The sequence below is a fragment of the Rhinolophus hipposideros genome, assembly GCF_964194185.1.
Source record: "Rhinolophus hipposideros genome assembly, chromosome: 8".
NCBI lineage: Eukaryota > Metazoa > Chordata > Mammalia > Chiroptera > Rhinolophidae > Rhinolophus > Rhinolophus hipposideros.
In genome coordinates, this window is record NC_138054.1 from 93639098 (window position 1) to 93664757 (window position 25660).

Below are 25660 nucleotides of genomic sequence, written 5' to 3' on the forward strand. Positions count from 1 at the left end.
GTAGCTGCTTTGTGCGGACAGCAGCCCGTGGGAGACAGCCACCTGGGTTCCTGCCCAGACTCCTCTGCCTTTGGGACCTCTGCCGGGCTCAGGAGGACCACCCAAGGGACACCCAAATGCCCAGAAAGGGCAGCCTAGCTGCTGAATTGGTGCTATCAGAGCTCTCCGTCCCTCCAGAGACTCCTGGCAATGGGGAACAAAGATATTCAAAGCCGTTCCAAAGAAAACAAGAGGCTCATACGCAAAACAAAGCCTACTGTGACCTCCCCAGACCTGGCAGGTCGTGCCCCCACACAGCCCCATCTGCTGTGCCCCCATCCGTGAGCTTGCAGCACCGCTGTGCACCTAGGCTGCACTGAGGCCTTGCCAATGCACCCCCACCCCCCACATCACAGCCCCGAGTGAACTGTCTGAATGAACAGTGTTCTCGGCGCCCCTCCACACTCGGCCTCTGCACGCATTTCAGCTGCCCACTGTAGGCCTAGCGCACGGCCCCTCCTGGCTCATTCTCACCACACCCCGTGGCCTTTGGCTGGTAACTCCCTGACCTTCCAGCCCCTTCTCACGCCCTCAGACTTCAGACCCTGCTCGGAGCCCACCTGCCCAGGAAGCCTCCTCCAGCAGCCTGGCCTGGCTGGCCCCTCCTGGCCAGGGGATGGAGCTGAGCCCACATGGCAAGACCCACAGGTCGGAGACTGCGGTCCGAGCCTGCCCTTCACCCCTGCCCGACGGTGTGGTCCTGCTCTGAGGAAAGCGGGAGAACAGCATCGGCCGTGGCTTCCTCCTGGGACCAGAGTGTGGATGTGAATTGGAGGGGGACTGGGTGCTAGGGCCTCTGTGGTGCCCGGGGCCTTTCCCCAGGTCTCCACTGGGCTGGCGCCCTGCCTCCCGCGCAGACGCTGAGAGGTTGCCTCCTGGGACGAGGCCCCAGTTCTCTGCTCCCCACTGCCGGCATCTGCTCTGCGGGGTCTCGGTCATCCACCTCCCCACACGAAAGAGGAGCTCAGAGCAGGGCAGACATACGTGGGTTTTATCACCTGTCGGCTACTGCATCATGGTTCAGGGTGGGCACCTGGGGACTGGTCTCCAGGGTCCGCCAGGCCCCCGGGGCACCGCCCTGTGCCCTGCTGGGTCTGCTCTGACCCCCACTGCCCCCAGGAGAACACCAGTCTTTTCTAAAGTAGAGTATGAAACTTCAAACTCCCTGATCTTCTCTCGCAGGCATGTCTGGGCTTGGGTGCCACCTCACCCAGAGCTAAGTGACTGACATGCAGTCTGGCTTCAGCTCCAAGATAACCCATCCCACTCAGAGCAAGACCTCCATCCTGCTGGTATTTCCCACAGCATCTCCCGGAGTCTGATTAAACGGATGGAAATGCCAACAAGATCTGACATGTGCTGGGGGAAAGGCTCCCTCTCCTCCTGAAAATATGCACATACACTCTCACCCGGGGCTGAAGCAAGCCTTGCCCAATCCTATGCCAGGGCCATGTGGAACTTTCCACACCTCGCACCAGGGAAACGTGCCCCCAGAAGCCCCGGCCCCCAGGCGTGTGTTTGCAGGACTTCGTAGCCCAGCCACCAAAGCTCTGCCCGCCTCCACCTGCAGATGGCGATACTGAGACGAGTGAGAACCCAGAGCATCTGCTGGGTCCTGGCGGGTCTGGGGGACGCCCTGCCGGGCTCTGCAGAGCTGCCCATAGCAGGCAGGCGGCCCACGGGGTGCGCGGCCATAATTTAACCACTAGGAAACAGCCCCCGTCCAGACCCGACCTCCCAGGGTGCCAAGGACCTGAAATAAAGGTGGGGTGCGCTGCGAGGGGTGGGGCGCCGGCTCCCCCCTTCTCCCTGAGCACCGCTAAGGGCTGCTCAGCCTTCCCCCCGCTGTCTGCAGACCTGCAGCCTGACCCAGGCGGCACTCTGACAGCCTTCATCCACCCCTTCCTCTGTCTGTTGCTCTGTCCATCCTGCAGAGGCTAATCCAGGGCCCGGTGGGCTGGTGGCACTCTCCTCGGGGGACAGAGTGACAGTGACCAGCTGGAGGGAGAATCTGGGTGGTGACGAGTGAAGGACTCGGGGGAGGAGCACGGGTGTGCCACCAGCAATGGCCCTGTGTGAAGGCCACAGGAGCAGGAGCCCAAAGATAAACGACAAAGAGCTATAGGGGTGGGGGGCACTCGGGCAGAGGGAGCGGCGAGCTGGAGACACAGCCTGCACTTACTCTGAGAGCTCAGCTCCTGCTTTTTGCATTCACCCCCCAATTCGGGGCTCTAGAGTGGACAGACAGGCTGACCCCAGCTCCTCTCCCCAGCTCTGTGATGGGACCAGCTTCCTGGCAGGGAGGGTGTTCAGTCCTTCCAGAAGCACTTCCTGGGTACCCTCTCAGGTGCTGAGAGGCAGCTGAGGGCATGCAGGTGTGGTTGTGCCTCCCACCTCACCCCCCAGCGAGCAAGCCAGTGTGCAGGGGCGGGCTGGGGGGAGCTTCAAAACAGGCTGAAGACAAAGGCAGCCGGTGGGGCAGGGCAGGGGCAGGGGCGCTCAGGCCGGGGGCTCTGGAGAAGGTATCAGCGGAGCTCTGCCAGAGGTGAAAGATGCCACCGGGGTAGTGGGCGCGGCCCCCAGAAGGTTCCAGGCTGGAGACCAGTGAGCAGAGGGCCTGTGGCCAGAGAAAGGGCTGAGGGTATGGCGGAGTGCAGGACTGGTCAGAGGCAGAGCCTCCATACTGCAGCAGGCAGCAGCCCCCAGGGCTGAGCTGGAGGGAGGGACCTCCGGCTCCTGAGTCAAAAGCAGCAACGGGAGTCTCGTGGGGGCAAGGCATACTCGGACAGCACGCTGACAGACTCCTAATAAACGGAATGTTGGGTGTTCAGGAAGGGGTTCAAGAGCAGCTCCCAGGTTTCCGCTGAGCAGGAGGAGTGGATTTTCCACTAGCTGAGACAGGACATGTTACGGGGAAGGTGGGAGCTCAGCTTGAGCTGGTAGGTGAGTTCCTACTGGACCTCCAGGTGGGGCTATTGACAGGCGGGCACAGCAGAACTGCAGGGACAAACGCTGAACCTGGTGGAGGGGGCAGAGGCCGGGCAGGAGGAGTGTCTCAGGTGCAACAAGCCAGAGTGAATGACCCCTGTGCCCCCTGAAAGAGGCCCTGGTGTCTCCCTCCTGGAGCAGTCCATCCCACCCTGGTGCCCCGTGGCCCAAGGGCAGGGAGAGGATGCCTTGTAGCTGAGCCCCGTGTCCCCTTTGGCCACTCCCAGCTCAGCCACAGAAGTGTCTCCTGGGGGTTCCCAGAGCCCCCTGCATCCCACCTGCCAGCAGCGTCCTCCGGCTAGGCCCCCCCATCCCCGGCACCGTCTCTAGGCGTCCCAGCCTGCACCTCTCGTCTCCTTTGTGGTGTCTCTCCCTCTGCCCTCCCATTTGGGGACCCCCGTGTTGGGCCCCAGGTCTGCTTCTCTGCCCTCTGGTTACTCACCCCCCGCCCAGCCCTGACAGTAACCGCCACCCATGTGGGACTCCCCACTGGTCATCTCCACCCACCCCTTCCTGCTCCACAGACACATTCTCCAAAGTGTCCAAGTGGCAGCTTCAGACAACGTGGCCCACACTCCCCCTCCCATCTACAAGGCTCAGGATAAGAAACCTTGCGGGTTTCCTGACTCCTCTGCCCCTAATCTGAATGTCATCTTCAAACTCCATCCCTCATCTGTGCCTCCCATCAACTCCCCTGATGTCCCCGGTCCAGGCAACCTGGTGGCACTTCTCAGGCCCGTCCTGCTCAGCAGGTCAGAAACTCTGGACCCTCCCACCCTCAGGGGGCTTCAGGAACTCCATGCTCTCCCTCCCATGGCCCCCACTGTCTCCTCTTCCCCCCGCCCCCCACTCTGTGGCGCCTGCTGCTCTTTCTCACCAAGTGATAGCTGATGAGTGTCTCACACACAACACAACCAAAGGAGATGCTTACTGTTCTCTCCAAATCCCCTCCTGCAGTTTCCCATCTGAATAAATGGCGACTCCCTTCCCCCAGTCACTTAGGTCTAAACGTCAGTCACCCTTCCCCTCACATCCAGCCCCTCAGCAAATCCCACGTGGACCCATGGCTCCCAGCATCGGCCCTGCCCTCCTGTGGCCTGTTCTCAGCAGAGGGTCCTTCTGGAGCTGTGTGGGATTATGTCCCTTCTCCCTCCGTAGGCCTTGTATGCAGTAGGCGCTTAGTAAGTGTTTCCGGACACCCTGATTGTCTCTCCCTTCTGAAGGCCTGCTGCTGCGGCTGCACTGTCTCTGTCTGTGGGAACTGTCTGTGGAGCAGGTGTGGCCCCGCTCCACGCTACGCAGGGCACAAAGCGCTGTGTCCTGTCATGCTGCTCCCACACAGGTGACCAGTGCTCAGGAAGGTGGGTCAGCCCGGTGGGCTCTCAGGAACCACCAGGGTGACCTAAAAGTTTTCAAGTTCAACCTCGCTCTTCATTTGGGGCTTAAGGTGCTTTGGCCCAAATACCACTTCCTCTCTTGGTCATGCTCACGCAGTGGGACGGGTCACACACACTGTCTCTTTGGGACAGAGACAAGAAAGGGAGGCATTCTCACAAGTCAGCCTGACCCAGCCCAGCCCACCTGGCCGGGGCATGGACACATCAAGGCAGCTCCATAGTCACTTGCTGGGAGAAAGGACGAATGAATGAATGGACATGGTTGCCCCTGCTCTCGGAGAAGCCTCGCGATGGCGTGGCTGACTGCTGCTGCCCACAGCTCATGTGGGGAGGTGACGTCCGTGTCCATAGAGCGGCGGGTCCACAGCTCCCACCCCGGCCCCGGGACAAACCTCACCTGGCTTATCCTGAGACACCCACTTTACTGGAGGGAAAGCGTAGACAAGAGTCCCCCATGCCCCTCAGTACCAACGGCCCCTCATCTATCTGCCTCCCTGCAGGGACAACGGCCATGTGCGGGCAGCTGCACCCCCGGCCCCAACCTGTTCAATTAGCAGCCTGATACCTGCCTGGCCCCAGGGATCTGACAAGTCTGGAAATGAGCTCAGGTCCCCGGGGCTCAGGCCACAGGGGCCAGGTATAAGCCGCAGTCCCTTCCTTTCCCTCTGCCGGGCCAGATGTCCCTCTGTGGGGCCAGCTTTCTGTAGGTCCTGGAGCTTGGACCCACACCTCGCCAGCCCTCAGCCAGCAAGAAGCACTCCTGTCCAGTCAAACGATCAGGTTCCCAGGTGAGGAGGCTCCTGGCCCCGGCACAGGTATGGTGGCCTCAAGCCCAAGCTCCGGCGAGAAAGGTGACCTCCAGGGGACCCTGAGCCTGGGACGGAGCCATCAACCCCAAGCCAAGGAGCTTCGGAAACCCCCGCGCCTCCAGGCAGCCACCCAGCGCTGACCAGACACCCTCCCGCCCTCCTCTCCCTGGCTGCGGCAGGTCCTGCCCAGCCAGTGGACACCGGTCCCCTGAGCTTCTCCAGGATGGACAGATACCTGCTTCCATGCTCGGGACCTGCCCCCGCCCCCAGCGCCTCCTGCCTGCCTCTGCTCACCCTGGATGGCCACGCCCCACCTGGCAGCAGGTGCCCGGCCAGGGCACAGACAAGAGAACACGCCTCTGAGCCCTCCACGTTGGCGAAAGCCCCACCGAGGCCCCCGAGAAAGATGGAGACAGGGTCCCCGATAGATGTGAAGGGAGTACCTACCGTGGCGAAGTGCTGCATGGGGTCACTGACGTATAGCATGGTGGGCGCGTGGGGGTCTGCACACGCCGGGGAGCTGGCGTGCTGTGGAACGAGGCATGGGTCTGGGTGGCCAGGGCGCAAGGGGCAGAGTGGTGGCCAGCGGGTGGTGTGGGCCCGGGCGCGGGGCTGTGCAGCTAGCGGGGCGGGAGCCGAGGACGCTGCAGGACAGGTGGGCTGTCTGTTGGCACCCTCTCGCTCGCCCTCTCCCTTAGTCCTGTCAACTCGCTGCATCTAACAACAAAACGGGCGCCCACCCCTTCGCCCTCATGACTATTCATCAGAGTCCAGGCAGGCCTCAGCTTGCCCACTGGTGTGCTGGACCGCACCAAGGAGCTGCCGGGGAGGGGGCGGCGCACTGGGCCAGCGGCTGCTCCACAATAAGCCCCACCTGCTCCTTCTGAGACACTGCCCCCCGGAGGCCCTGGGAGCCACCAGCCTCCACCCCTGAACACGAGGGGACCAGCCCTGGCCCCTGAGACCTCTGTCGGCAAGGCCAGGCCAAACCAAAGGAAGAGATGGTCGGGTGGCCCGGCGCTTGGGGCGGAGCCATCTCCCTCCTGCCCAGGGAACATGGTGTAGTCCACTGGGGCCACCCCAAAGGGCTGAGTGGAGAGGAGAAACACTCGGGGAGACTGCTGCCCCCCAGACCCCGCAGGGAGCCTGGCGATGGAAAGAGCAGCCCGGGGGTGGCCCCATGCAGCAGACTGAGTGGGAGAACCCAGAGCCCACAGGCTCCAGGCTGCCCACCTGCCATGCCCTGGTCTTGTCCTTGCTAGTACTGAGTCCTGAAGCGGAGGGAGGTGGCCCAGCAGGAGACCGCTGGGGCCCTGCCCATCAGGGTGCCACCTGCAGGACCCTCAGCATGCGGGGGACTCTGCGTCGGGGGCCGCCTAGCAGGGGCATCACGGGGGCCACCACCGCTCCCTTCCTGGGGAGTCGGAATCTCCATTCTAACTTAACCATCTTTGACACAAAGTTGCCCTTGTCACAGGGGTCGGGACCCTTGCTGGACTCAGGAGGGGCGTCAGATAGACACAAATAAATCACGTGAATGTGGACTGCTGACCTCAGGTTTTTAAGCCCCCAGCCGCTTCTATCCCCTCACACAAGAGCTTAAAACCCTGCGAGGTGCTGGAAAGACGCCCGGAGACCCTCGTTTTCTGGCATGTTCTGGCTAAACCCCCAACCACTTCCAGCCTCCTGAGGAGTTGAGGCGGAGGGAGGCACAGCCCACAGCTGGTGGAAAGAGAGCCTGGCAGGACGAGCTTCCAGGCACCGTCCCCGAGGGGCTGGCCTGGGTGCCCCAGCTGAGGCTCAGCGCCGTGGGGACAGCTGTGGGAAGCGTGACTCTGCTGGCCTGCACTTCTTGTTCCGGGGCTGTTAGATCCCACTGCACATGCCCCCACTCACAAGGAGACAGTCGAGGAAAGCAGAGGTTTGTGGGGTGGGCAGGGGCTTGGGAAGGGGTCTGCAGGTGGGGGGCTCTGGCTGGAGACTCCCTTGCCCTCAGATGGGGAGCCCCCACCCCGACCGACGGGGAGGGCCTGTCCCTCTGTGTGCTTCCTGTGGGATGGTGCTGGGCAGGAGGGCTGCCTGAGGGACACAGAGTCAGGGGTGAAGTTGGGCAAATTCCCCGACATCTCCAGTGTGTCCTCACCTGTCAAGGGAACAGTGATTGGAAAACAGCCCCAGCTGGGGCTCCATGCACAGGGCTGGTTGGGAGAGGGGCCGGGGAGGGCGGCCGCTTCTTAATCGTGCCAGTTTTGTGAATAGCAGAAAGGGGAAAGCAAAAGGAAAAAGAACTTGCGGTGAAAGATGCCGGAAATGGGCAGGGTAGCACAGGGATGACCCAGAGGTGGGGCTCACTCCCAGGTGGCCCCATGGCCTGCACCGCCCCTCGAGGGCGCTCTGTGAATGTGATAGGTCACCCAGCCTGGGTTACAAACCAGTCAACAGTGAGTTGGTCAAAAGAGATTCTCCAGCTGGGCCAGGCCTCATCAGGGGAGTCCTTCAAAGAGGAAGGGAGATGTGGCCTCCAGGAGCAAATGACCGGGTTGTGAAGGGGCTGTGTGGCAGGGGATGGCGGAGCTGGAAATGGTGGCCCTTGGTCACCAGCCAGCAAGAAAGTGGGGACCTACGTTCTATAGCTTCAAGGGACTGAATTCTGCCCAAAACTGGAGCCGGGAAGAGGTCCCCCAGCCTCAGGCAAGACTGTTGTACTGGCCGACACTTGAGGGCAGCCTGCTGAGACCCTGACAGGGACGCAGTGAATACGGGGAGGATTCCTGAGCCACAAGGCTGTGAGCGGACACCTGGGTGTTGCTTGCAGACACTAGGCATGTTATGTAGCAATAGATAACGGACACCCAGGAGAGGAGGCATCAGGCACAGACCTCGGCAGAGGAAGGCCAGGGCTCTGCGGGACTGTGGGCCACTGGGGTGCCCAGGCTCCAGCCTGCAGGCCACAAGGCTGGGCCCCAGAGGAGCTGCCCAGCGGAAGGCGGTGTCAGGTGGGAGAGGCCGTCTCTGTCCAGCCCCTGTGCAAACACCGAAGGCAGAGGGTCCTGGGCACAGGGGCTGCACCCCCACACCCTCCCATGCACAGCAGTGGGGACGGCTTTTCCCGGGGGCCTGAGAATGAGCATTGTCTCCACACTGTGAGCCTGGGCACATGTTTCCAGCTGTGAAAGTGCAGCGTCCACTTTGCGTGTGTTTCTCCCAAGTCCTGGCTGTCCGGGGGCCAGAGGTGCTGGAGATGGAGCCCTGAACTTCGCGTTCTCCTGCTTTGGTTCCCAGCTCTTTCCTCCAGGCGGCCCCACAGCCCTTTCAACTGACACCTGCTGTTCTCATTCTTACTCAGTGGGGATTCCAAGCCACTTTCTACTCCCTTGAGACCCTTGGTGGGTTGACCACCCACAGGCAAATGGTCCTGGGCCAGGCAGGGCTCAGCTCTGTGGACACCAGAGATCCTTCCCACTGAAGCCTGTTGAAGGAAGGGCTCAGTGCTGGGGGAGGGGCATTGGGGGGGTCCCCGAGAAGATCAAAGAGCTGAGCCCACTCCCTGCCCCCAAGCTCCACCCCCACACTTCCTTGGTGCTGCAGACTCTCCTTGAGAAGGGAACAGCCTTTCCCTCGCCTGCCCACCTGTCCCCTTCTGGGGGCTGCCCAGTTTCCTGACAATTCCTACTCTGAGGTGTATACACTCCAGCGGTGCCCTCCCTTCTGGGCCTGGGGAGAGATACCCCTCTGTACCCAGGAAGGCTGCTGGCATCTCTGAGCCCCCGGCGTCTGTCCTGCTGTGCAGTTTGCTGGTGGCACCTGGGCAGTGGGCCCCTGCTGGCTGCAGCCCTACCCACGGTGGCCCACCTGCCCACAACAGCTGTCACCAGAGAAAGGAGCCAGGAGAGGCGGGAAAGGACCCAGGGAGGGAGGGAACTCTTGAAGAACAGACAGGGGAGGAGGGATTGACGGCAGGGGGTCTAAGGAGAAGTGGGGGCAGTTAGCCTAGTTGAGCGTCTACCGGCTCCCTTTTCCTCCATCTCTCTCTTTCATGCCTCGTCAGAGCTTGGAGGAACCTGCCTGGTCAGCAGCACAGCCAAGGGGGGGAGACCCAAGGCCCCCCCAGACTATGGAAGGCACAGCCCCAGAAGACCATCGCCCCCCAGGTGAGGACTGTGCCTGCCTAAGCCATGCCCTTTGGCTGGATAAGCCCCAGGATGGGGGGACAGAGCCCCCGCTCCAAGCCCCTGGATGCATTGGGCAGAGCAGCCAGGCCCTGGGTCTCTGAAGCTGGCTGCCCTCATTGCCTGGGCTGCACCGAGCCTGTCTGTGAGTCTTGGCGCGTCAGGCCGTCTGTGTGTGAGGGGTGGGCTGCAGCAAGCTCATGGGCAGTGCCCAGCCCGGACCAGTGACTGCTGTCACGATGGGGCCCGGCAGGACCAGGATAAGGGTGCTGGCCGGGCAGCACAGTTCGAGGGAACCCCCCTGAGACTGAGCTCTGCACACAGGTATTTCATGGCCCACTTTAGCTACGAGGCGTGTTGCTACCTGACAGATTTGCTCTCTTGCTGTTTGCAGAGGTTGTTGGCCCCACCCTCGTTACCCATGGCTCGTGAGAGGCTTGTCTCCCCCTCCACGCCCAGACTCAGTACCAGGCACACTCCTGGTGGTGTTGGGGAGCGTACCCCACCTGCAAGAACCCAGAAGTGGCCCCTCGGGCTCCCTGCACGCAGGACGCCCTTCTGGCGCTGAGTCTGTGCGGTCTCCCCAGACCTCTGCCCTCGAGGGGTGAGCCTGGAGGCTGGGTGAGGGTGGCGTCTGGAACTTGGGAGACAGACCTCTTAGGAGGCTGCATTCAGGGGTCCCCACGCCCTGGAGCCCGGTGGCGGCTCCTGTCCCACCACAGAGGGAAGGTAGTGTTAGAGCCTGACAATTAGCTTTGTCACGAGAATGCAAGTGCCTGACATTACACTTGAAATGGCCCAGGGGTCCATCTCAGACATCCTTCTCCAATAAGCACAGTGCCCACCGCACAACTGGGTGGAGCCAGGCTGCCCCACCCGCGGGTTCCCCTTCCAGGAAGCTCTGCGATCTAGAGAACTGACTGCTGGAGTGACCCTGCTTTTCCCTTCCCGCTCTTATGATTCAAGTAAACCAGTAAAGAGTGAAGCCGTGGGATCCTAGGCCCCCGCCTCGACCCCAGTGACCCCTCTGCCAGGCGCCCCGGTCCCTGTAGGACCCGTGTGTGATGCACCTTGTGCTTCTGAGCTCCCTGATGGTTGCATGCTGACATGATGAGATCTGGACAAGGGCTGGTCCAGCCGCAGCACTGGCTCCAAAAAAGGAAACGTCTGTGGGGTCTCGCTGCAGCCCTGAGCGTCACTATGCCTGCCCAAGACCAATCCCAAAAAGAGGGGACACTGATGTCCAGGAAGGGGGCTGGAGGCTCAGGACCCTTCGCCCCTGGGGAGCAGTTGGCCGCTCAGAGAGTGTCCCTTCTCATCCTGCTGTAGGACGACACTACTGGCCCATCCCAGGCCCACCTTTCCCAGCATCTGCCTCGGTTTCCTCACCTGTAAAATGGAAGTCTAGCAGGTGCTAAATTCAGATGGGCTATTCCACCCTGATGATCTCCTAGCAGAGACAGGAGGCTGGGCCAGGGAGTTAAATCCCTCAGCCCGAGGGTCCTCAAAGGTACAGGCATCACAGAGGCTCGCTGCCCGCCGGACCCCACCACAGCCTGGCCCGTGGCTGCCCAAGCAGCTGCCCTGTCCTAGTGCCATGGGGGCCAGCGGGTCCTGCCAGCCTAGCACTGAAATGGACACAGATGGAGGACACGGGACCCTGCTGCCTCCTCCCTTACCCCACTTCACCCTGACTCGTTCATGTGACTGGAGCCCCCACAGCCCCCACTATGCACCCGCCGCCCAAGGTGCCTCAGACAGGTGTATGTTGGGTGTGTTGGGTGAGGGGCTCCACGTTCTGGAAGAGGGGGTTTATGGAAGGTTCCAGGCTCCGTGCCCTCCTGGCCTCCAGAGTCCCCAGCACTGCCTGCCTCCTGTGTCCTAGCCCTTGGCCTGGCACTGGTGCCCCCGAGACAGACACCCTCAACTGTAGGAAGGCCAGAAGCCAGCAAGCAGCGTGCAGGATGTATCTGCGGGGTTTCTGTTTCCCTCACACATGGAGCAAAGTTCCCTCGACAGCTCCCCACCTGAGGGAGCCCTGGCGAACAAGGCTGGTGGGCAGGACCGAGCAGCCCCAGGGTCCGGCGGGGCTGGTCCAAGGAGGCCATTTCAGAGGGGTGCCGGGGACAGCAGGACTACCGGTCCTCTCCCAGGGCCAGGGGTCCCCCTTGTGTCCCACCTGTTTGCCACCCACGTCCTGGCCAGGGGTGGCTGGAGAGAGGCAGGGATGCAGCCACACCCAGTTACCACCGCCCTGCATTCTTGCCAAGAAAAATGCCCAGCATGGCAAGACCTGAGTGGGGCAAGGGGTGCCCATTGCCCCTGCAGCCCCCACTCACTCCCCTTCCTCAATTTTCCTTTGGGACTCTCTTCCCCGTAACTCAATCCCTGTGGTGGGGGAGCCCAAGCCATTCCATGCCATCCTGATCCTGTTCCAGGGGACCCAGGTTGACCAAGGAACAGGGCAGGCTCAGAGACGGGCATGTGACCACATCTGGACCAATGAGAGGTGGGCCTGTGGCCCTACAGGCCAAGCAGCCCCGGGGGAGAGGGGCGTTATTGGAGCCTGGCACCCTTCACCACAAGAGGAAAGGCTGTCTAAGAACAAAGCCACCACGGGAAGGCCGGGCCAGAGGCGGAGGCAGCTGTTAAATACCTGGATCCAGCCATCCCTGAATCCACTCCTACCCCTGGAATGACAGTTATGTAAGCTGATACAGTTTCTGTTTTGCAATTGAAATGTCCTGACAAAGCCACAGAGGAAGCTGTGCACCAGGAGCCTCCCTTCTGGCTCGGCAGGCTACCGGGACAGGACAGTCCACACCTACTGCCCCACCCCAAGGCCTCGGCAGAGGGCAGCCCCACTCACCATGACGGACGGAGTGGCCATGCCCTGCAGGTGGAAGACACCCATGCTGGCCTCCACGGCGCCCACCTCCTCGCTGCTGCCCTGGCTCGACTGGGGCAGGTCAAAGTAGGTGCTGTCCGGCTCCCTGAGAAGAGGGCACACAGCCATCAGCCCCAGACCACCCAGACCAGAGTTCGGACCAGCCCGTGGCCGACCTCCCTCCCCTGCTCGGTCCGGCCGCCCTCAGCTCCCACCCGCCCTGCCAGCCTCTCAGGGCTGGTGTGAGTGCCAGGGAGGCATGAGCACATGTGGGCTCTGTCCCCTGGACCTCTCCTGGCTCCAACCCAATTTGTTCGCCTCGCTCTGCCGCAGGCTGGCCTGAGTCCAGCCCGGGGTCCACTCAGAGGAAATACTCACAGAGAGCTCCAGAGGTGCTCGAACGTGGTTCCCTCGTCGGTGGCCGTGGAGGTGGACTGGGACATCTTCTCCACACCCTACCCCGAGGCAGCTTGTTCTGTGGGGAGGAAGAAGGAGTGAGCCCTGTGGATGGCGTTCTCTGTGCTCCTTGTCCAGCATCCCTGGGTCGGGGGGAATCGGGCAGGGCCAACGATGACACTCGAGGACACCGCTCGAGCAGAGGCCAGGGGGGCGCTCATCCTTCACCCACCACCTCCCACCCCGCATTTCATCCTGCCCATTTCCAGGGCAGGAAACTTGAGTCGAGACCCAGGTGAGCGGGCAGGCGCTCAGCCTTGCTGATGGGCAGGCCTGGCTTCAGACCCGGCCAGGGTGTCCTGGGCAGGAGGGGCTCCTTAGAGCCACCACCTATGAGGGGGTGACAGCAGCACTCCCTGTGTGGACTGCTGCGGGCCATTGCAGCACAGATTGAACGTGTTCGTGCTGTGTCCGGGCACAGTGAGCCCTCGAAGACGTGTGGCCATCACCACTAGTAACTGTGTGTCTAGTTCCAGCCTGGAGGCTTGAGCCAGGCTTGGGGGCTCCAATGTGCCAAGACGTGGGGACAGCTCATATCACAAATCACTCGCTCTGGGGATGGCAAGTGCAGGGCACCCCAGAGGCAGGAGCAGAGCCCTGGGTTCGAGCCTTGCTGTGTCCCCTGCAGACGGCCTTTCTGAGGCAGGGTCTGTCCTGCGACCTGACAGGAATGACTGCTGGCCCCACGAGGAAGCTCGGCAAGGCTGGGAAGCTGCTCTGTCCCTGGAGTGTGCCACCTCACCATGGAAGATGCCCAGGGGTTGGGGTGCCCCGACCAAGCGCCCTGCTGGCCTTTGTCCCTGCCATTGCCTCTCCTGAGAGGCCCCATGCCCAGGTACCACCTTGAAGTGGCCCCTGCCACACAGGAGGAGGTAGCAGTGACCAGGCTGGACTCAGCTGGGGCCCTTGTCCCACTGTGGGAAGGAGGGGCAGGAAACCACCGTCCCCACTCAGGCCAAGGCGAAGTCTCCTCTGGGCGGGCCTCTGGGTCCTTGGCAGGGGACCACGGGACTCGGCCCAGCCACAGCCTGGCAGTGCCCAAGCAGGCAGGCCTGGACCTGCCCGTGACCATCAGGGGATGGAGGGTGTGTCCGCAATCTGTCACTTTGCCCCAGGCAGACAGGCACTGTGGGAGGCCTGTGGCTTGCCCCAGGGCCACCACGGTCCCTGGAGCCGTGGCATGAGCCCCGAGGGCCACCGTAGGCTCCGAGAGGAGAGGTTACGTGACTTGCTGCGGTCACACAGTATAACTGTAGGTGCAGGAATGGCCGAGTGGTTTTCTCAGAGTTGGAAATCAACTTAGTCATGTCTACCCCAAAGCTTCAGCACACAATCCACAGGGTTTTAACGCACTTGCATGCTGCCTCCTGGGCTGGGAGGTCACTGCCAACTGGGCCGAGGTGTCCAAAGGCCAGTGCAGCTGAGTACTGGGCATGGAGCAGGCCCCCACGTAATTCAGCGTGGGGTAAGCTTGGGAGGAAGTGGGCTGGCCGCTGAGCTGAAGCCGGGCAACCCGCCTTCACCCACTCCCCAGGCTGCCCTGCGTGGGTAAGCAGGAATTGGGTGGCCTCTCGGTATGGGCAGCGTGTGCCGACATGAAACCTGACTGGTCTGGGCCATTTGTTCCACCTCCTTCATTTTGCTGACGGACCCTCCAAGACCAGAGATGGAAAAAGCTTTGTTAACGTCACATAGCAAGTGGGCGGCGGGATCCCATCTCCCATTCGTAGTAGTCAGAAACAGCCCAAATGTGCACCAACCGATGGATGGATACACCAATTGCAGTAGGGCCACACAATGGACTATTACTCTGCCATCAGAAGAGTGACACCCTGACACATGCTACAATGTGGATGGACCTCAAGATACTATGCTCAGGGAGAAAAGCCAGACGTCAAGGACCATGTGTCCAGGATTCCATTTATGAAGGGTCCAGAATGGGCAATGCCAGAGGAGGCAGATTGGTGGCTGCCCTCGGCTGGGGGAGGGGGCCTGACTGCTAATGGGTGCGGGTCTCCTTTGGGGTGATGAGAATGTTCTGGAACTGGGGACAGGTGGTGGCTTCACAACATTGTGAGTGTGCTAAACACCACTGAGTTGGTTCCCTGAAAATTGTGGGAGACAGAGACAGAGAGACACACAGAGAGAGAGAGACAGGGACAGAGAGACAGACAGACAGAGTGAGACACAGAAACAGAGAGAACAGCATCGCCTGTCTGCCTCCTGCTGGCTGGCCTGGAGCTGGCCCCGTGGACGCTCAGCGCTGGGATTCAGGGGTGGGATGGGGGCCCTCTGTGCAGGGCTCCCTGGGAGCCTGTTAGCGAAGCCGCACTTTGACCAGGTGCCTGAACGTGGACACTAGTTTCATGTTTGAAGTGACATTGCTTTTCACTCTCCTCCGCGTTCTTACGTTGCACCCTTCCTTCCCACAAACCCTCGAATTAAGAAAGGCATCCTTTTTGTCTGAGCACCCCGCCTGCTGTGTCCCGGCTGCCATGCCTGGCCAGGTGAGTGCCACCAGCCATGCACACCACTGGCCACGTGCACCAGGAGCAGCTCAGGCACTACAGGGTCCCGAGCTGCATGGGGCAAAGCAGGGGCTTCCTCTGTGTCAGGACATGGACCCTCAAACCCACCCCAGACCCATCATCCCCAGACCTCAGTAGCAGGCCCCCAGTTCGGCTGTCTACCAGCCTTCCCCAGGACTTCCACTCCAGCTCGTCATTGGAACAGCGAGGGTCTGGATACCTGGCCGTCTTACCTAGAGGACACCATGGGACTTGAACCAGAAAGCCACATGGTGCTATGATGTCCAGCTTCCCCGCAAAACTCTGAAGTGCTGGTTGTACTAGACCCAGGACCCCCAAGAACACAAGTGACGGAGCCACACACCCAGTCCCTGCAGGCATCAGGGAACACCTGCCACCCCAGCAGGAGCTCGGTGTGGGAAAGAGGAAATGCTGACGTTCAGCCAAAGATCGGAGGCGCAGAGACTTAAGCTCTTCACCCAGAACCCCCAGGCTGCCCTGGACACTCCGATCCTCTCTACCCGCTTATTTACGGTTTCACTTTCCATGCTTTCAGTTGTCTGCAGTCAACCACAGTCCAAAAATATTCAATGGAAAATTAGAAAAATAGGGCAGCTGGTTGGCTCAGTTGGTTAGAGCGCAGTGCTCATAACACCCAAGTCGCCGGTTCTGTTCCCACATGGGCCAGTGAGATGCGCCCTCCACGATGAGAGTAAAAAAAATGACTTGACTTAGAGCTTACGGGTCCTGGAAAAACACACTGTTCCCCAATAAAAATTTAAAAAAAGAAAATTACAGAAATACACCATTCATAAGTTTTAAATCGCGCCTTTCTAGGAGCGTGATGAAGTCTCGCTCCTTCTCGCTTTATCCGCCCAGGACGTGAATCATCCCTTTGTCCAGCGTCTCCCCGCTGTACACGCTCCCCGCCCGTTAGTCACTTAGTAACTGTCTGGGGGATCAGATGGACTGTCACGCTTTCCCAGTGCTGTGTCCACGTCACCCTGTCTCCCTTAATATCGGCCCCACAGCGCAGGAGTGGGGGTGCTGGCAGTCGGGTGTGACAGAGGGAAGCCGTGAAGTGCTTCCTGGAAGTACAGAGGCGAGAGCTCTCGCCTTAATAAGACAAGTATCATATGCTGAGGTCGCTGAGCCCTACGATGAGGAAGGATCTTCTGTCTGTGAAATTGTGAAGAAGGAAAAAGACATCGGTGCCGGTTCTGCTGTCGCCCCTCGGGCCGCAAAAGTCCCGGCCACAGTGCGTGAGGGGAGCTAGTTAGGAGGGAAAAGGCCTTGAACTGGTGGTGGGAGACGGACGGGAAGCGCGTTCCGAGTGACGGCAACGTGCTTCCCAGAAAGCGTGGCGCCTCTGCGAGGACTTCAGCAAGGGACCCTGGAGGGTGACCGAGCACAGGCACTGAGTCTACCCAGCAGGTGGCTGTCACTGTTCTACTTTATTACTAGTCCTGTTGTCCCTCTCCGACTGGGCCTCATCTGTAAATTAAACTCCATCATAGGTATGTCAGCACAGGAACAAACAGTGTATGACGGGGTCTGGGACCCTCTGCGCTTCACATCCCCTGGGGTCTGGGACGTGTCCCCCGCGGGCAAGGGGGACGACTGTGGGACATTTGTGGGTGTCAGATACATGAGGCGCGGCATTTGTGGGGGTGCTGGACGGTCGTGGAATCATCGCATCGCTGATTCTGCCCAGCCTGTGCTCCAGGCCCTGCGGGGAATTTCCCCCAAATATTTATAACTCAGGGAGAGTCCCGGGGCCTGCAGCCTGAGGACCTACCCCCCACTCGCAGGGCCCTGGGACCCCTAGAGACAGGCGGGGCTCTCTGGAGACAGGCACGCTCCACTGATTTCTCAGGGTGACTCACAGTATCTCTAGGTCTCAGCTCAACTGTTTTCTGCTTCGGTCACCAGTGGTGGGGGAGGGGATGCTGTTCCATACACCCCCCGCCCCGCACCCAGCACCCGAAGGGCCCCTCTGCTCCAGGTGGAAGCTCTAGGCCTGGAGGGGCTGCTGCCCTGCCCCCCTGCTTTGCCCAGCCCCCCAGTCTCTCATCCACAGCTTCCCAGCCAGAAGCACAGCCTCATCGGGACCCCTTGCCTGTCCTCACATATCCTCTCACGATCCCTTTGCCCTGTCCCCACCTGTCACCTCCCTGCCTCCTACCATATGCCTGTATGTCCTCTCTGACCCTTCCCTGCCCTGTCCCCTTGGTTCATGACCCCCTCCCCGCCCCGCCGTGTCCTTCCAGGCCAGGCCAGGACCCGGCCTCCTCTTGGAAGCCACTGTCCTCCCTGACTCCTTATCAGGACGCTCCTGTCTTGTTCCCATCACCTGACACCCCTCCAGCTGTGTGGCCCACAGGGCAGGATTGCGGGGCATCCTGTTCCCCATCTCCCACCTGTCGCTTCCCAGGGCTCCATGGGACAGCCCTCCCACCGGTTCTGCCCAACCCTCTGACCTTAGTCGCCGGGGCTCCTGCTGCCCACCCTCCCGTAGAACCCAGAGACAGAGGGTGGACGCGTGGCCTGAGCAGAGGGAGGGACAAGGTGGGGTGTACACTCCTCCACCCTGGTCATGGGGACACTGACGGCTTTCAGGGAGAGGGCGCTCTCTTCAGTTCAACAGAGAAAAGACCCAAGAACTCCATTGGCTCCCGACCCCCCAAACAATCCATCTCAGTTGTTCTGAGTCACACGATCACCATGCTGGTGGCCCCTTTCCCACCGTCTATCTTATTTTTATTTCAGTAACCTAGACGGACTGAAATCTGAGGTGTCAGGTAAAGCCAGACCCTCACGGGAGGGTCCCTTCCAGTCATCCTGTGGCCCTGTGAAGGGGACTGCAGAATGTCCCAGCGTCCAGAAGTCTCCTACCTGGGTGGAGGGGTCAGTGGCCCCCTGTACAATGTGCTCTTCTCGGGGCTGCGCCCAGCCCAATTCCGACAGGACACTCAGAGCCCAGCCTCTTGGGGTCCTTGGTGCTGAGAGGCCTCTGCTGCCCCAGCTGCCCTCAGAACAGGGGGGCCCTTGCCCTTGGGGAGCTGTGGGCCCGGGGTTCTGCCTGGAACAACCAGGAGGCCCCCCTCCTCGTAGACTAGGGCAGTGCCCCTCTTCGCCTGCCCCTCCCGCCTGCACCCTGGCCACATGGCCAGAGGAGCGCCGGGCAGCCTTCCGGTCCAGCTCACCAAGTGAGGTGGGGTGGGGTGGAGTCAGGACGGGCCTCTGGGCCAGGGCTGGCCGCAACTGTGCCCTGGACCTACTGCAGAAAGACTGGGCCCTGCAGAACCTACTGCGGGGGCCATGGCCGAGGCCTTCAGCAGCCTGACATGGCACCCTGCTTCCCTCTGCCCTGCGGCCCAGCCCGGGAGACCGAATGCTGGCGCTGAGACAGTTTAGCCTCCGCACCCTGAGGCAGGGGGCTGTTGGAAAATACGAAACAGCTGGAGGTGCCGGTTAAGAGGCCATCTCTCCCTCCTGGGCTCGTGGTGGAAGCAGATTGGAGCAAACCCAGGAACCCCCCAGGTGCCGCTGCTTCTGATCCTGCTGGCCTCTTACCCAAGACTCCAGCTTCCGTTCCGGCCACCAGCTTCTGTTAAGGCAAGTGGTCCCTGCCAGCAGCCGGGCCATGGTGGGTGGTCCCCTCTGGCACATGGGCCCATCTAGAGAACCATGAGGTTATCCGGCAGTTTTTAACCTGAGTGGCTCAGCACCGACAAGGGCTTCGTGCCCTTCTAGAAAGAAACAATGATTGAACAAACCTCCAGGTTCTACAAATGGCTGCGGATTCACAGGGACGTTTGCTGGGAGCGGCCCTTGGCTGCGCAAAGTTGGGGAGGAAACGACGACGGCCCTCACACCCTGCGGAAGAGTCTGCCGCAGACCAGCTCTCTGGTGGAGGAAACTACATGCACCAAAACGAAACAAAGAAAAAAAAACCGCAAAGCATCACTGAGCCCCAGTTGGCTGGCAAGCCAGCGCGGCAGGTAGGTCATTTTACTGAATGAGGTGGAAACATGCAGAGAGGTTAGGCCACCCCAGGGCGCACAGCTGTCCCGAGTGGACAGTAAAACCCAGCGTCTGGCTCCAGCATCCTCGCTCTTGACCCCTGCACTCTACCTGGCTTGTCCTCGGGAGGTGGGCAAGAGAGCCACCCCCCTCCCAACCTGCATTCCCACCTGCCCAACCCCACCAGGCAGCCTGCCTGGGGAGTCCCTTGCCCACCCATCTGCACCGACACATGTCGAGGCCCTACCCACATCCAAGGCCCACTGCTGACTGACTCTGACCTTCCTCCCGTCCCCCTCAGCCCTCCCCATGATGCAGCAGCCTCTTGGCCGGTCCCCCTGTGTCTGCCTCACCTCATGTCCCCAGCTCAGCATCAGACTTGGCGGGATCTCACCACCACCCCTCTGGACTCTGGGCTCTGATCTTAGCCAGCATTGAATCAGAAGGCATCTTCCCGGGCGATGAAGCCCCCAGGACCCGCCCCAGCCCGCCCTCCCCGAATCACCAGCTTGTGGCTTGCACACAGACGCCGAGGGGCTGGCTCCTGCCTTGCTCCAGTGACCCTGCACCCCTTCTCTGGTGCCTTTGCAGACCACTACCCCAGCACCTGCAGAATGTGTGGGACCAACATGTCACAGGGCAGGCCCTCGGGGAGCCCTCATCAGCCCTGGACAGACCCCTGCTTCCTGTCGTCTCCCTCCCCGAGTCGTCGGTCCCCTGAGGGCTCCGTCACGGCCACATCCCCAGGACCCAAGAGTGGCCCCTACACAGCAGGAGGGCAGTTGATGCCTGTGTGTGCAGGTGGCAGGCAAACAGCTGCTGGCACAGGAAGAGCCTTGGGGAACACCTGGGAACGGGTCGTCAAGTTTTGTCCTGACCACAAAGCACCTGCTCACCCACCAGGCTGCCAGGCACCCCTGCCCTTTCCGCCTGTCTCCTCCAATCCCCCCACTCAGCCCTCTTTCTGCTCCAAGGGGCCACACTTCTATGTGCCAATGGCCACCACTGGAAGCACCTGCTCTGCATCTGGAATCTTCCCCAGACAAGCACATGGCTCCTTCAACCGTGCCCTGGATGGTTGTCCCCACCTGGCCACCCTGCTCAGGACACCTCACATCCCTCAAAAAGCGATGCCCCACTCCGACCTGTCGTCACCCCGCACAGACCCTCCCCTCCCATGCTCTGGGCTCCTCACTGTGGGGCTGCCCCACCCCAGCTCCGGAGGCCACGCTTCTTTCCAGCGCTCAGTCTCACTCCTGAATCATGTTCTTTTCTTTCTCTGAAGTCAGCTGACATCTGACACGACTTCATCTGCGCTGCTGTGATGTTCCTCGGTTCATCCATCCATCCCTCTCTCCGGAAGCCTCCGTGAGTGTTCCAGAGAATGGCATCTGCCTCATTCCCGCTCCCTGCCCCCTGCCCCCAGCCCTGGGATGGTCTTCCTGACAATGACACCCAGAATCTACTGCACCCACCCTATGCCAGCCCCAACCCAGAGCCCTCTGTACTTTTTGATCTCAACTTTCAAAGTGACCCTGGGGGGAAGGCACTGCTGTGCCCCCCTCTCCAGATGTCCCAACAAAAGCTACGACAGACAGGGCTCGGCCAAGGACAATCCCTGGATGGCCCTTCAGGTTGCGGAGGTGGGACTAGTGAGGTGGGTTGAAGAGGGGGACAGCGCCCCCCAAGGTCTCAGCCAAGGTAGGGTTCTGAGTCTGTGCGCCTCGGGAAGTGGGTTGGGAGGCTTGGCTCCCAGAGATGCAGTGGGGTTTTCGTGGGGACGGCCACACTGGCTGGTACATCACGGGCCTGCTGAGCCCAGGGCAGGCAGGGGAACAGGGAGCAGGTGGGTGGAACGGGAGGGCAGGAGGACACGTAGCCTGCCTCCTGCCTCGGGGCCCTTCCAAGTCAATTTACATTGGTTAATGCACTTTTGAGTGAAGGGCTTCAACCCGCCTCAGATTCAAGGCCTGCAGCCGCCTACCAGCTGTGCGTGTTGCGGGGGGTTGGGGGGGTGTGGTTCCGTTCTCTTATGTGTATCATGAAGACGGTCACACCTACGGCGCAGGATTGATCTAGGCAGTATTCCTGGGCATCGGGTTGTGGGGGGTAAAGCATGACTGCCCATCTGTGCGCTGGGACCATTTGCGTATCTGCAAATTAGTCATCTCTCGGTCAATCTCTCGCCTCCAACGGCCCAGGGCAGGGACAAGAGGCAGCCACTCAGCCTCCCCACCCTCCTTCTCACCACCATCATTGTGCACGCACACACAGGCACGCTCACCTAGTGCACACACGCACATGCACATGCACACTGCCTTCCTCACAGAGAATCCCCACACCAGCCCCTTCCCTCAAGTGTGATGGGACCCTGAGGACTTCTGACCTCAGGACTCCAGCCATGTAAGTGGCACAGCAGTGGCAGGTGGGCCACACACAGGGAGTGACTCCTGCTGTCCAGGACTTGGTGTCGCTTTGCAGGTGGCCAGGTGAAGCCAGGGAGACCAGGGCAGCCTCTGGGGCTCCGTGCGGGTGAGGGGAGCTGGGAAAGCCGGTTCTAGATTGGCCTCATCAGGCTAAGGGGTGGTGTCCCCCAGCCAGGCAAGCCCAGGACCTGCCAGGCTGGGTATCGCTCTGTGCCTCCTGGGCAGGAAATGGAGAGAGTTCCTGGCAGTCCAAGGGGTAGGCGATGGCACCAGAGCCATTTCTGTCCCCGCCCAGTCTGTCCCCAACCCGGGGCCACACAGAGTGCCACGCAGCAGCGACCTGTCCTTGTCACCCAAGTCCTGCCAGGGGAATCACTGGCATGCCCTCCCTGCACTGGCCTGGCCACCAACCTGCCCCTGGGCACTCTATTCTGGGCACCAGGTGGAAGGGAGTGCAGAACTAGCTCTGCATCAAGTGGCCCAGAGAAGCCGCTGTGCAGGGGGCCGGGAACAGGACCCCAAGCTCATGCCTGAAAGAGGAGGGCCAGGCCGAGCCCAAGCCTACCTTGGCCAAGCCTGGGCCTGGAGGGTCGGTGCCGAGGGGAGGTGGCCAGGAGGCCGGCTGGCTTGTGGCTCGGCAGGCAGGCAGGCGGTGGCAGCAGCGTCCTGGTTGCCTAGGTGATGACATTGGAGTGGTGTGGCGGCCTGGAGCCTCAGGGCTGGCCAGGGTGGGGTGGAGCCTGGCCGAGAGCCCTGGGGCTGGAGGCCAGCCTGTGCTCAGTGCTCCTGGTGCCATGCCTGCCGCATGGTGACGCTCCTGCCCATGGGAACCCGAGTTGGGCAGGGGGAGCGGGGATTGGAGCCATGGTCCCTCCCTGTACCTCCCCCACCCCGTGTTTGCTCGCTTTTCCTCTGCTTCTCACTGTAGAGATTTCCGAACACACAGAAGGAGAGAGAAGGGTGCAATAAATCTGTCCCTGGCTCCAGCTTCAGTCTGTCCCCAGCCGCAGCACCTTCTGCCATTTCACTGGTCATATGGTGGTCAGGCTGCTAACAAATAAGGACCCGCCTTCTTCAATATTGGGTCCACCCAGGAAATTGTTGCTATTCACCTGTTTTGTCCTACCAGCGCACACACACACACACACACACACACACACACACACACACACACCGTCCAACTGACACTGGCAGGAAGCCTGGTGCGCTCACCTCCACCCCCTGGGGCAGCCAGGGGAGGCCAGCGTCTGGGCTGTCACCTGAGGGCAGTGGCTCTCACTCAGTGGCTGCTCCTGGTGAAAGTGTGGGGTGATGGCTCCCGGGCTCCTGCTGCCCAGCGGTGCACGTGCAGAGACGTCTGTGCAGAGCCCGAGCCCATGTGCAGTACGTTTGTGCCTGGCATGAAGCTGCACGAGCGGAGGATAGGCGACTCAGCAAGGGCCCCCCCTGCCCATTCAAAGCTGAGTGGATGCGTCTCAGCCCCCTGGGCTCCTGTGGGGTGATCTCCTGGCACGCCCCTCCCACCCACCTCCTCCCCTGTTGAGAGAGGAGGCCTGAGCTCAGGGAAGCTGGTGGCTGGCCCTCAGGGCTGGGAGGGTGGAGACTCAGCCCCAAACGCTTAGGGTTGACATAACCCTGCCCTCCCTCCCACAGCCGCTGACATCCTTGTGGAGACAAAGGGGGGGAAATGGCTCTTGAGTGATGATCTCAGCTAGACCTCTGGCCAAAGAGCAGTTGACATACAGTGACAGCTGCCACCACTCAGGGTGGGGCATTCAATGGGAGTTCAATGAGTGTTGTTGTTCACCATCTCCCCACCGTGAGACACGGCTTGGAAAGCTCTTCCCGGGACACCCTTGTCCTAGGCCAGGACCCGCTGTTAAAGTGGGGTCCCGGTGTGACGTCCAGGGCAAGCAAGGCCTTGCTTATTTTGATGGGGATGAGAGCGGAAAGGGTACTATGTTCAGACACACATTGACTAAGTCACCTATCGCTGCTGTAGGCATGACCACACAGCAGCTGAAACAACATACCTTTACTCTGTCACGGCGCTGCAGGTCAGAGTGCAGAATGAGTCTATGGGAGTGTCCGCAAGGCTGGTTCCTTCTGGAGGTTCCCGGACAGCCTCTGGTCCGAGGCCGTCCCAGCTCCCAGCGGCTGTGCACATCCCTTGGCTCGTGGCCGTTTCCTCCCTCCTGGAAGAGCATTGCTCACCCGCTGCTTCCCTTGTCACGCCGCTGCCTCTGACCCTCTGCCTCCCTCTTATAAGCACCTTTGTGATGACATTGGACCCCCAGACACTCCCGAATCATCACCCATCTCCAGATCCTGGATTTAATCACGGTGCTGTTTGCCTTGTGAAATAACATCGTCGTAGGTCCTCGTCGTAGATTAGGGCGTGGATGCCTTTGGGAGCCCGTTATTCTGCATTCAATGTCCTTCGTTCAGAGACACGTCTTGTGAGCCATCTGTGCACGCATGTGTGGGGAGGGGCCCTAAAGCTGCTCTGGGCCTCTGAGCTGAAACCTCTGCTTCACGCTGCGTGCGGATTACACGATGCTGCTCTGAGGCCCCAGGGCCAAAATGGACTCATTTTCAAGATCGAATGGCTTCCTGGGTTGCCCCATTCCTGCCCGGTGACAAGGACAGGCCTTTCCAACATCAGAAGTCTCCCTGGCTCACAGCCAAGGGCAGGTGAGGTGGACAGGTGGGGGTCGGGAGAGCCAGTAGGGGTGTCTAAGACGGCTCACCCTCCACCCCACCTTTCACTGTGACACACCCTTCCTCTCCTCTGCTTCCTCCAGCTCTTCAGTATTTCCCAGCAGCCCCTCGAACAATGATGAGTTCCCGAAAACGTGGTTGGAAGTCCGATGTATCTCAGTGGACACACAGAAAACCCTTTATACACCGCCCAACATACTGCTCAATACGCTCCATTTTATAGATGAGAAAATGGAGGCGCACAGACACTAAGTAACTTTTCCAACCTCACAGTGCTAGTAAACAGCACAGCTCGGACTGAAAAACCATGATGAAATGCGGGACTAAACCGCCTATTTCAGACATATCCTGGGCACCATACTTCCTGTGTTTCAAGCAATGTATTTATTTTTGTTCTTGGCAATTGAATCCATGGTCAGCTGTCTTACTGCTTATGAGCACCAATCTGGCCAAATGTTTGTCACTTTTGGCACACCTTTGGTATGTTCGGTGGCCCTGCTCTCCCTGCTTCCAAACGCCAGCGACAGTAGGCTTGGAGGGGCCAATGCCCCAAGGCTCAGCAAAACCCCGCTGGTTCCAGCTGGTTCCGATGGCCCTGCTGTCTTAGGTCCAAGCACAGCCCATCCTGCCTGGCAATCAAGACCCATCCCCACCCCTGGCCCTGAAAAAAAAGGATGCACTGCTAACTGTGGGGCCCTGGCGAACCCTGAGCATGGCTCCACGTGCTTGCCCGCCTCATCAGCCCTTGCCTCTCACTAGTGCTGCCTGGCCCTGAGGAGGGGGGTCCTGGATTAGGCTGACATAAGTGACGGGCGAGGCTGATGGTTCTCTAGCCCCCAGAATAGGGCCTGGTAAACTGCAGGTGCTCAATAAGGAATGATAAGTGAACAGACCAAGTCCTCAGTGAATACCACATAGCTCAGCTCTCTTTTCTGAATTTTGAAATCTAAAAAGCTCAGAAAAGAAAAGATTTTCCTTGCTCAAGGCTCTTCTTGGTCCTCACAGCCCGTTTCGCGCGATTATCCGTGTGGGTAGAGGCAGACACATGGGTCAGCTCGATTGCAGGGCGTTTCTATCAGGACCACTGGTGGTGTTACAAAATATAGGATTCAGCAGCTATGCTACTTTTCTAAAATAAATTGTTTTTTAATCTGAATTCTGAACCACCAGGGGCCCAGGGTATGGGACAAGGGACGGTGGGCCTATGATTCGTT

At 60.5% G+C, this 25660-nt stretch overlaps 1 protein-coding gene across 6 annotated transcripts in view; it reads right to left on the reverse strand.

Annotated features, from left to right (window-relative positions):
• TP73 (tumor protein p73) overlaps positions 1-12732 on the reverse strand; it is a gene marked incomplete at its 5' end in the record, with an annotated part of 38962 nt that extends 26230 nt beyond the window's left edge. For 3 of the 6 annotated variants that reach the window (XM_081055768.1, XM_081055767.1, XM_081055766.1), the window contains 2 exons: positions 12272-12395; positions 12668-12732. In XM_081055768.1, coding sequence (XP_080911894.1) covers positions 12272-12395; positions 12668-12732 — 189 coding nt within the window. Of the gene's footprint in view, positions 1-5680; positions 5735-12271; positions 12396-12667 lie in introns of those variants that run through there. The other 3 variants (XM_081055770.1, XM_081055769.1, XM_081055771.1) reach the window with 2 other exon arrangements.
• Between the last annotated feature and the right edge of the window lie 12928 nt (positions 12733-25660).